This window comes from Ochotona princeps, chromosome 13, assembly GCF_030435755.1.
Source record: "Ochotona princeps isolate mOchPri1 chromosome 13, mOchPri1.hap1, whole genome shotgun sequence".
In the NCBI taxonomy this organism is placed as follows: Eukaryota; Metazoa; Chordata; class Mammalia; order Lagomorpha; family Ochotonidae; genus Ochotona; species Ochotona princeps.
In genome coordinates, this window is record NC_080844.1 from 24539450 (window position 1) to 24551957 (window position 12508).

Consider the following 12508-nt stretch of genomic DNA (forward strand, 5'->3'; position numbering starts at 1 on the left):
CCCTGGGGTCATAGCTTGAGTCTCAAAGTCACCTTAGGAGGCTGGGCTAACACAGGAAGACAAGTGTTATCTAGATGGCCAAGGCCAAGCAAAGTTCTCAAAATATTAACTTTGTGAGAATTCCACAGGGTCTTCTGGTTATACTTGATCAAAAAGGACCAATAATAAAGTTATACTTGGGCCCGGCCAAGCAGTGTAGTGACTGGGGTCCTTACCTTGCATGTGCAGGGATCTCATCTGGGCCCTGGCTTGTGCCCCAGCTATTCCACTTCCCATCCAGCTCCCTGCTTGTGGCCTGGGAAAGCAGTAGAGGATGGCCCAAAGCATTGGGACTCTGCACCCGCGGGAGAGACCCTGAGGAAGATCCTGGCTCCAGACTGGAAATCTGACTTTCCAACTAAATAAAATTGCTTAAAAAAAAGTTGTACTTGGTATCAAGGACTTCACTAATAGTCTTAGAAGTCTTAGCTTGGACAGAATTAGAGCTGTTACCTGTCCTGGGAACTAAACAGATGAACATTAGGACAAAATGTTTTTAAAGTGGATGTGTGTGTTTAGGGGGAGGGGTGTCTTCTATATTGAAACAGTGTATCTAAATTTGGAAAGTAAGCAGTAAGCTTATATTACTCTGGAAATATTTGATATAGCTGACCCTTGAGAACTTGGACTTTTTTCTTTTATATGAAAAAAGATTGAAGGAACTTTTTTATATAGTTATCATTGTCTTGGAACACTCCACATTTTCTTTGATCCTTTCATTATGGGTAGACATAAGAATAACACACACACACACACACACACACACACACACACACACAATAAAGTCAGTGTTAGTTGAAAGCAAGTCCCAACTTCCCCACCATCCTCACATGCATAGAATTTTAGGAAAACGTTAAGACTGGGAGGGACTGCTGAACCAGTCCAGCACAGACGAAGATGCACAGGAAATCCTTAATTTTGAGCTAGATCAGACAACTCCATATTAGAGCTTGGCCAAATTATCGTCGTGCCAACCAGGACCTAAATACTAAGAGTAACAAGATCTTAACTCTACTCAGCTCTATATGGAAACCTAGACAGCTACACATAATGGACTCTTCCTTCTAATTTAGAAAAATAAAAATATCAGGACACCTGAGTAGGGAAAGGCATTAGGAACCCTGAGGCCAAGATAACAGGTGCTTGAGTCTGACATGCTATTGTGGATGGAGTCAAGAGTGGCTGTCAGAACTATGTGACAATGGAGGAAACCAGTCTGCATTCCCAACACGAGCACTGATAACCATGCCAGTGTTTGGAAGGGAAGCAGATGAAGGGATGGAGTGCATTGCATCCCACCTGCTGTGCCCTGTTTGCCATTCTTGATTTCAGTTTTTCCTGCTCTGTTTGCTAATGGAGAAGCTGGATTCACAGAGGCTGAGAGTTAACCCAGTAGTATAATCATGCTAGTGACTGAGTCAACTAAATTATGACGTCTGTGACTCCATATCCGTTATCAATCAGCAGAGCTTGGAGAAGACAGGGTTCATGTAAAGGTGTGAATTAGTCCATTATAAACAATGTAATTGTTTAATTTAAAGAACTCTGGGTCTACAGTAACATGGTGCCAGAAATGAGTGAATAAACTCTCCCAGGGTTAAAAACTTCCTTCCCCCTTTGCTTTGTAAAACAGAGCCTGACATTTCGTGCTATAAATCAGGACATTACAACACTGCGCCTGAAGTTTCATCAACTGTAGTTTACAAAAAGAGAAGATATGTGAGAAAACAGGCAGGGACTACACAAATGTACTAAAGCTTAACTCCCCAAAGTAGAAGAAAAGGCTGAAAAATATCTTCCCCTCATCTTCCTCAGGGCATCTCAAAGTTTACAACGACAGGTTAATAATCAGAAGACAATGTACGTAAGAGCTCCACAGGCTTACCTGCTCTAACGTAAGTTGCTTGGAAATGGTATCATTCTCCAGTTTTTTGATTTTCTTCATCAGTTTGTTGACCTGAAATTCTTGCTCCTGCTCAAGATGCTGCTCCAGTTCAGCTTTCTCATGCTGCAACTGCAAAGTGGAAAAAACACATGTAGCTGTCAAGCAACTTGGAAAGTCAAGGACACCCTGGCTCCAGAGGCGGAGGCCATCATGGAATCATGCTGCCTCCAATGTCCCTGGGCCTAGGAACCTGCACAAGGATCACACACATGCACGCGCACACTCCCCCCGCCCCCAGGGCATCAAACCAGAGTTAAAGAGACTTCCCAGTAAAAACTGCCAGTGGGTGCCTCTGCAGTGAGCAACTGGGAGGCTGGGGGATGAGGCAGGGAAAGAAACTTAATTTTTCTGCATATACCCTTCAGGGCCTCTGAAGTTTCATACCATGGGTATAAAAATGAACAGTTTTAAGAAAAGGAAAGTTCACACCATCAGCTTTTATTAAATGAATTAGATTTTCCTTACATCATGGTGCAGAGAGAAAAGATGTCACTCTCACCAAGTGCATTCACCACGTTTCCCCTGGACAAGCAAGCATGTTTTGGCAAAAGTCAGTTCCATTATCTTTCCATAATGAGATAGTGCATCTCACACCTCCCACACCCTCCTCAGCCAAGGCAGAAAGCCTCTTGTTTATGCAATTACAAGATAAGCCTTCAGCGTCATCCCAAGAGAAATTTCTTTTAAAAAGTTAGTTCAATCTTTTAAATGACAAGGAAGAAAACCAGTCCAGCGCACATGTGGCAATCTGGGATTCACACTAGCAACCAGGCCCGGTCTTTCATTTTCAACTGGCGAGCTTTCTTGAACCATAGCAAAAGTTGATCAGAAGAGATAATTTACTAAAACAATGAAGTACACAAAGGTCTTGCTTTTCTGTTGCTTCTTTTATTTCGTGGTCTCAGCTGATGCAACTTGGTACTTTTACCTTGAAAATGATTTCTGTGGGCAGATCCTGCACACAAGGGACTTCACACCCATTAAGTCTGGCACAGACACTTGTCACATTCAAGATAAAATGGGCTTTCTGTACAGCTCCTCTGAACCCCTCACCAGGGGCCTGCTACTGTGTCTTTCCCTGGGCCCACCTCAGGGAGGTGCACCAGATCCGCCCAGCCATCAACATCTGGTATGTCTTGGGCGCTGGCAAAGTCAAATGGTTAAATGAAGAAGTGAGTGAGTGAACAAGCTGTGTGAGCGCCGCTGGGGGATGCCACGTCCACTAGATGTGATGCACAACTGGGACAGCCCTGCCAGGCGTGATCAGCCTCCAAGAGGCCATACCTGTGTCCACACTGCACACAATTTTTACACTCCTCTGAAGGCACAGAGCAGGGGGCGGCGGGGGGAGGAAGGCAAAGGAAAAAGTCTTAGATCTGAAACAGCCTTTTAAGGTTGGAAATGTTGACTAAACAGCTGCTGCTTCCCCTCCAACTGCTACTGATGTGCAACTCAAAAGAATAAAAAATAAAAAGCCAGTCAACCTTGGAGGGACCCAGCAGAAGGGAGCCAAAAAAAAAAAGCACATGTGATGAGGTCCTTATACTGACAACTCTATTTTTAGCCAAATCCTTAAAACTCAATTTCTGCAAGCCCAAGCAATAATTCAAAGAACGAAAACAAAAAACAGAGAAAGACAGTTCCTTGCATTTCAGATGCAAAAATCCCAACAGAACAAAACGATGGCATTTGAGAGGAAAACCAGCAGAACATGCACATGCTAATAACACCTTCATTTTTTAACATGAGCATTTGCTGTGCATCTTCTACCTGCAGGTGCTATACCAGCACAGTATCATCTTTGCACTAAAATGATTTGTGAACACTAAGCTTAAGTGGTATCTACTAGTTTCACAGAAATTAAACTTGAGTCTTAAAACCTTTAAATCATTTGCATAACGATTATTTATGCAAAATCACTATTTCTGATGGTCATCACTTTAATGAAAGAAACCTTCCTTTTATCTTTTTTTGCATTATGCCTCTGCTGGAGGTAAATTAAAAGAACAAAGGATGCAATCCGACACTGAGAATATCTCTTGACCACCAAGCAGTGGTCCTCACAGGATGCTCATTTGAGAATGGAGGCAGTGTTCTGCACGAAAATACTGCTATTTAGGCATATGGCCAACACGGTCAATATTAAGTACTGGGCACTTCTTTTAAAGCTGCAGGTTTCACAGTAATGAAAGCTTTACCAGCTCTCAATTTGAGCAAACTTCTTCCTCTAAAGAAGTATATGCTCAGGAAAATGTGATGACACTTGTCATTACTAATAAGGTCCAGTGGGTTTGACTACTTTATTTGGAAAATACCAAGCTGTCCTGAGATCTATTTGCTGAAGAATTTAGTTTTCATCATGTCTACAGAAGAGAGCTGAAACAAACAGTTCGGCAACCTGCTCTGTTTCACCGCCTTTCAAGTGACATGCAATTTAGAGGTAGGGCTTGGAGTTTCTAAACAGAAGACTAGAAGCAGAAAAAAGCATAGGTCTTTCTCTCTTTTTTTTTTTTTAAAGATTTATTTTATTTTTATTACAAAGTCAGATATACTGAGAGGAGGAGAGACAGAGAGGAAGTGGAGCTGCCGGGATTAGAACCAGCGGCCATATGGGATCAAGGCGAGGACCTTAGCCACCAGGCCATGCTGCTGAGCCCAAGCATAGGTCTTTCTTAGAATCAAGAAACCACCAATAAGAAGAGAAACAGAGAGAGGAGAGAGAGAGAGAGAAAGTCCCTAAACCCCACAAAATCATGCGATGGGAGTTGAGATGACCAGGCAAACAGCACAAGGCAGAGCCCTCTAGGAAATGATCTGTGTAGTTGGACTCATATGATTTGCCTGAGGAACACTGGTAAACTGTGGTGAACAAATAGCATGTAAATACAAGCAACCTGGCCCCAACAGAGCTGGACCCAGTGCCGTGACCCAAGCTGCAGCCTGCCCACACCAACTCGAAAAGTTGATTTTGCGCAGGCTAACCTGAGACAAACCAACAGAACACATACCAGCTTTTACCCTTAACGTCCATTTTTAATAAGGTCAAAAAAACTCACAGCATAATTTCAAATTGCTAATCGTAAGTTTTAACATACTAACTATATGAGCAGTTTTAAATCACAGAGAGATTCTAAAACAAAAATATTCAAAGTAAGCAAATTTCAACAATATGAAGTAAAAAGCAAAATCTTGGGCTGCTTAAAAGGTTTTCTTCAAAATCAGAATGTTCTATAATACATTTTATACAAAAATCAATCTCAAAAAAATGATGAAAGGACTTCTATAACCCTTATTGGTAAAATATATTTTAGTACTAATAAGGAAAAAAAAATCCCATGGTATCAATGATTGCACATTGTCACATGATTTCTCAGTAGGTCAAATTTTAATAAATTAGGGTTATATATGCACAAATTTGTTTCTTGAAGTTCAACCTGAAACAAGATTTTGTTAGAAAAATTTAAATAGAATATTGAGGGAAAAACTATCTATATCAAATACATACAGGCTTTTTTCCTTGTCATGGTTCCCTAAACAAAGAACATAGCATTTACAATGTATTAATTCATCTAGAGATGACAAAGCCTATGGGATGACATGTGCAGGTTACATGAAAATACTCCAGCATTTCATGCAATGGGAAGGAGCATCCGCGGATTTTAGTATCCAGAGGGGGTCCTGGAATCAACCCTCTGCATATACTGAGCGACACTTAAATGAAACAGATACATGCATAGATAATAATTCGAAAACAGCACAATTTTAAATCCCAACTTGGGTATTTTCTTGTTTTATCCACTGATGATACAGGGAGCCCCAGAGTGAATTTCCAACCCCCTTAACCAAGCACAAATGTAGCATTAATTTGATCTCCAGCAGGCTAGCTTTAAGCATCATTCAATTACCAATAATTGTTGTTCTCATAATTTACAATGGCTTTCTGGAACTACTTCAATGAGCCAGGCTTCTTACGTAAGGGATTCAAGAACTCTGCACCCAATGACTTTTTCATTCTCAGAAAAATTCTCTCTAGCAGGTAGAGGTAATGAAAATCATTCACTTGGGAGAACCACTTCCACCAGCCATCACAGTTGCCCATGAAGGCTGGCTGTTGAGTCAGCTCTGCCACCCAAAATGAAGCAGGCTCGCCAAACTGAGTCAAGTGTTAGCCTGCGGCTCTGGGTGTGTTTGCAATCCAGGCCTCACCAATTGAGGCAAGTCAGAGGATCCAGCTTTCGGCAGACCACAATGGATGCCCCAACTCTAACACTTCTCTGTGCACCACTCACAGTCCTGCAACCAACAGCTTTGGTGTACTGACAGCAACAAAGAGCTGCAACAGCCTACATGGGACCAACTTCAGCCCTTCAAAGGACAACAAACACACTAAGGCTTTAGATTACCATAAGCAGACTGCAAAGACAAACTTTGAAAGACAGTTCAAAAACGTGTCTTGGAACAGCAAGAGTTTCTCAAGAATCAACTCTTGAGCTGTTCTACTGAGCAGCCTGTGCAGAAATTCCAACTCCCACCTCTAACTCAGTGCATCTCCACGAAGTGTGTTTGGGGCCCACACTTCTTCCCACCCCCTCCCCGTCTGTTACTGGCACCATTATTCTTGCTCAACATCTCACATCTCTTCAGTTATCAAATCACATTAAGTCAGCCTCCACAACAGCTGTCAAAGACTGCCTCTTCTTCGAGTGTTCAGGGTCCCACTCTCGCTCAGGCCTTTTATTCTTTCACAGGATCACTGCCAAAGCCTCCTAATGAGTTTCCCAAATCTAGCAGAAATCACCCCAGTGCTTCAATTTGCCACCCCAAACTCTCTAATGAGCCCTGTCCGCTAATAGATAAAGTCTAAATTCACTGGCACCACATTTAAATCCTCCCAAGATACTGGTGCTATGCAAGTTCCCAAGCTCTCCTCTTGCCATTTCCGCACTTGGTCCAAGTGACAGTCCAGGGTTTGTAAGCATAAATGTCTCCAGGGTGCAGGCCCTGGACATATATATGGGTCTACGCCAGAGCATGGCAGTAACTGCAGTAAAAGGGACATACTAGATCATACCAGATCAGCTTAGGGGCACTCATTCAGGCCCTTGTGCTGGCAACTTCTTGAAACTGGGGGATGGTTGCAAAGACTTCCAGCAGGCCTTCATGTATGCCCTTACCACAGTGTGCACTCCTCTTGCCTTAAACTTTAACAAGCATACCGTTCATATGCATTTTAATGCCTACCCCAAAACAGCTTTCCTATTTCTTTCACCAATTATTTCTCAAAGCAACCGACACCTCAGGACACTTTGTTTCAAATGTTTTCTATGCAGTGATAGGTTTAATCCCCATACCTCTCCAGTAGACACTGCCATGATCTATATTGTGAAAAGCATGAAATCACATCGGAGATTCAGTGACCAGCTTAAAGTCTTACAGGCAAGGAGGTCTCTGGTTACAAATCCTTGTGCTCATTCCTAATGCATGGTGTTATGCTTTGACAGCTGGGACCCTTCCAACCACCCACCCAAGACCACAGTCCCATGTAGGGCAGTGGTCAGGGCTCATGCAACTATCATGAGAAAAACCTGAAAACACATGAAGTATGCATATACTGTTTGAACAGTAAAAATCTCACTTTCTGCAGACTGAGATAAATGCTCAGAATAAGCAAAACAATTAGGTAAGAAATTGATAGAATTTGGGCCCAGGTTGGTAGCCTAGTGGTTAGAGACCTTGCCTTGCAAGCACCAGGATCCCATACAGTTCTAATCCTGGCAGCCCTACTTCCCATCCAGCTCCCTGCATGTGGCCTGGGAAAGCAGCAGAGGATGGCCCAAAGCCTTGGGACCCTGCGCCCTCATGGGAGACCTGGAATAGAGTCTAGGCTCCTGGCTTCGAATCCAGTCAGCTCTAGCCATTGCAGCTACTTGGGGAGTGAATCAGGGGATGGAAGATCTTCCAGTCTCTCTTCCTCTATATATCTGACTTTCCAATAAAGATCGTAAAAAAACCCCACAATCAATTACAAATAAGCAGATATGATCAACTTAAAACATACAAGATGAAGGTGTTGGAGATGCTGCGGACTGAGTATACACTGTTGAGAAGTATTGTGTCCTGGGCCTGTGCAATGGCCCAGTGGCTAAGTTTTCACTCTCTGAGCCAGGATTCCATATGGTCACCGGTTTGTGTCCTGGTTGCTCCACTTCCCATCCAGCTCCCTGCTTGTGGCCAGGGAAAGCAGAGGACGGCCCAAAGCCTTAGGAGCCCACACCAGCGTGGGAGACCTGGAAGAATCAGCTCCTGGCCTTGGATCAGCTCCGTCCAACTTGTTCCACAAGTTCCATCGTGGCAACTTGAAGGTGAACCAGCAGATCACAGTTCTCTTTTCTTCTCTTTATCTTTCCAATAAAAATTATATATTCTTTTAAAAGAACGAAGTATTGTGTCTTGTAGTGCTCTCAAGAGTTACCCAAATCAAGAAGCACACCACCACCAGTTCCTCCCAAGCACCATATATCTAATTATAGCATCCTCAGATTCTCTGGAGATCAATATCCTGAGACTTAGCATATTCATTTCCCTGCATCTTTCTAATTTTTTTTATTTCTGTGTATTTCTAAACATCAGTTTTGCAGGCTTTAAAATTTTTTTTTGGAAGATTGCATTGTTTTTATTGGAAAGGCAAATATACAGAGAACTTGCGTCTGCTGCTTCACTCCCCAAGTGGTCGTAACAGCTGGAGTTGAGCCAATCTGAAGCCAGGAGCTTCTTCTGGGTCTCCCACAGGACTTCAGGGTCCCAAGGGTTTGGGCTGTCCTCTAGTGCTTTCCCAGGCTACAAGAATGAAGCTGGAAGGGAAATGGAGTAGCCGGGACACGAACCAGAGTCGATATGAAATCCCAGCACATGCAAGGTGACGTTTTAGCCACTGGGCCAAGGCACCGGGTCTTGAAGGGTTTTCTAAAGCCTAGGTTTTTTTGTTTTTTTTTTTGTTTTTTTTTTTTTTGACTAAATAAGTTTGTAATGTCATTCAGTGACATTAAGTCCAGTTTCTATTTTTACTGCCTCAGTTTCCCATTGGATGAGTACCACAACTGATATCTTGTACAGATAAGCATTGGGTGATTGCTAGTTTCTGGTGATTGTCCACAGCACAAGGAACAGTTATATGTATCTGGAATACACAGCACACAAGAGTACATGATTGAGAGTGGAACTCCTGGGCCAGGAAGAATGAACACTTCCCACTTAAGGATAAATTGCGTCCCAAGTGGTTCTAATGGTTTCCCTTCTCCATCAACAGTGCACGAGCATTAGCAATAATTTGTGGGACTGGGGATGCTATTGTGGCAAGAGAAACCACTGCCTGTGATGCTGGCATGCCATAGAAACCTGGGTCAACTTCCAGATGCTCTACTTCTGATCCAGTTACCTGGTAATATCCTGAGAAAAGCATGTACCCCAAGTGCTCGTTTCACTACTCACAAGTAAGATGAAATTCCTGGTTCCTCATTTCAGCCAGGCCACGCCCTGGCCAATGTGGCTACATAAAGGGATTCAACCAGTGGATGGAAGGTCTCTTCATAACTCGGACCTTCAAATTATCAAACAAATCTTTTTTAAAGTCACCTTTTGTGAATACCAATGTGGCTGTGTACTTTCTCGTTTACTGGTCACTTGGCCATCCACTGATGTGAAGGCAGCTCAATTTGTCATTTTTTTTCCCTTGTTCTTTTCCTCCATGTGTCCCTGACCTGTAGTTCCGCCATCACTTGTATGTGTTGAGACTCCTCCTCTGGCTTGTGCTTGCCTTGTCATATGCTTTTGCTCTTTTTCTCTGAGTGCCTGCTGGCATAAGAATGGTGCACAGTGACATGGGAATCACAACACTCCCGAATTCTTACATCCAGCCCAGACTCGTCTATTCAGAGTCAAATCTGTCCAATTGCCTGTTTTCCTCTTTGCAAGTCTAAACATTTCATCTGAACTTCTACCTACAACCTATTCCATTTGCTTTCCTACTTTAAAAGATGTCAACCCTGTTCTTCCAGACACTGAGACTCAGGCCTCTAAGTCTCGTAGGTCTTTCCGCTCTCCCCCTCCCCCCCAATTTCCACCTTTATCCATGCACAAATTCCATAGGCTGTTTCTTCAAAATACACTCAGAATCCAGTGGTCACTGACTTCAGCACTGCCCTCTTAGGATAACCCGCTCATGCCATGGATTACAGTATTCCTACTCTGGGCTCCCACTGGTACCCACTTCATGATCTTATGATCTAGCAACAAATGCGATCATTTTACCACTTCGCTAGAGTAACACTTCAAGTCCTAACAGTGGTTCCCAAGACACTATGATCTGCGTGCTGGCCATCAACCCCTGAACTGGTTTACATCACTTTCCAGCTTCACCACAATCTCCTTTCCCCTCTCAACCCTATTGCACCCACACTGGCCTCTCTGCTCTTCCTCGTCATAAGAGGCACACCGCCACCTTCTAGCCCAAGACCCTATCTTAAAAATATCCATTTGTCTCCCCCTTAGGTGTTAAAGGAATACTGAGATTATTTTGTCATTAAACACTTCATACAAAGCTCAGCAAAAACACTGGAACCTGGAATCCATATCTTATGAATGCTACTGATCACCAATACAATTTAATATTTAAAAGATTCATCTTACCTATTTATTCTTCATTCAGCTGTAGACATTTATGCTTTTTCTAAGAATCTGATCATATCTTCTAAATTTCAGATGTATTTCCATACACTTATTCATAAGTTCTTCCACTTAGTTTTTGAATGTATGTGAGAAAAATGTTTTGTTTCCTGCCCCAAATTTCAAGCCTGGCTTCTGCTTGTGTGAGCACAGTGCCACAGAGTAAGCATGTCTGGTTTGTATTCTAAGCCTGACATTTCCACTGTCTACAGTATCTGTGAATTCCACTTCCATTCTATCATTTGTTTCTTTATATCCTAGGTTCTCCTATCTTTCTGGGCCTGCCTCTCTGGACTGAATCAGAAAATTTATTTGTAGGAGAAACTTGTTGTCTAGGCTGACAGTGTCTGGTTTCATAAAATTCTACTTTCTTTGGTGAGGTACCCTATGTCTGGGTCTATATGTTTGCATTAACCAAAGTGATGCAAAAATGCTTCACTCTTATTCTGAGGATTTAGCTCTTCCTGATTTCTGCTTAAGGCGGGTGTGTGTGGGGGTTGACCCTTGCTCCCAACTTAGACTTCTGTAGCCCCAGCTCTGTGCAACTATCTATACTACAATGTGGTACCCTGGCAGTTTCTGAATAATGTTCTCAGGGTAAAAGCCACCCTAAGTGATAGGAGTCTCGTCTCTTGATTCCCATCTTTCTCTGGGAGTTATTAATCATGTCATTTGTTTTCTTGATATCATTAATCGATGTTTAAAAGCATTGTGTCTGGCATCTATCCTCGGGGAGGTCTATCTAGATTCTCTCATCTGCCTTTCTCTAGGGGAAAGGTGGCATGGAACCTTCCTAAGCGTAAAAATGACATCTTTTAAGGAAAAAAGTGTTTTATTTTGTTTTTCCATTTTGGTCCCTTGTTTGCATTCTCAACACCAAGAATTACAATCAGGCTCTCATTTCTGAGCAGGTGGTTTCACAGTATAACATCCAGAGGAACATTGAGCCAGAATCCAGAAAAGGGCTAAGTTTGAGATTCTTGGCTTTCCAAAAGCACACAGGGCTGCTAAAATCAGTAACACCTCTAAAAAGAAACTTGGTGAGGAAGAAGGTTGTAAACAGATATCCTGGGGCCAGCGTTGTGGTGCAGTGGCTTAAGCTGCCATCTCTGACAAAGGCATCCCATATATGTGGGAGCTCAAGTCCTGGATGCTTAGCTTGCAATCCAGCTCCTTGCTCAGGTGCCTGGGAAAGCAGCAGATGGGCCCAAGTTCTTGAGCTCTGCCACACTCAGTGGAGGTCTGGCAAGAGGCCCAGGGTTGGGCCTTTATGGACATTTATGGAGATAGAGGATCTCAATCTCACTCTGCCTTTCAAAATAAATTAGTCTCTTTAAAAAAGCAAACAGAACAGAAGATTAAGACTAAAACTACATCTTAACAAAATGATGTATCACAACAGTCCTTCAGCCTCTGGATTCTATCTGCTATATGGAAAACTCATTTTGTAAAAGTTCATCATTTCTTCTGAGGAATCCAGTGCCCTGGCACCATAGAATGTATTCTAGGCAGACATTAGTAGATATTCAAAATAAAAGCCCTCATCTTCAAGGAAGGTAAAGACAGCAGCAGGATATAGCTGTATTTTAAGGCAGTGACTGAGCCGATTTCAAACTGTAAATCAAAAACAAAACTACAACAATTACAACCATGAATCTTGTAGAACATCTAACAGTGTGTCTGGGATTGGGCATTTAGTCCAGTGGTTAGGATGTGGCTACATCCAGCCCTAGACTCCAGCTTCCTGCTAATACAGATCCTGGGGGGGCAATCGGGTTCCTGCTACCTACATGGGACACCTGA

General features: G+C 42.8%; 1 protein-coding gene across 1 annotated transcript in view; it reads right to left on the minus strand.

Annotated features, from left to right (window-relative positions):
• Positions 1-12508, minus strand: part of CCDC6 (coiled-coil domain containing 6) — a 104199-nt gene that overhangs the window by 32469 nt on the left and 59222 nt on the right. Inside the window, exon 3 of the mRNA XM_004583402.2 lies at positions 1925-2053. Within this exon, the coding sequence (XP_004583459.1) occupies positions 1925-2053 (129 nt within the window). The remainder of the gene's footprint in view (positions 1-1924; positions 2054-12508) is intronic.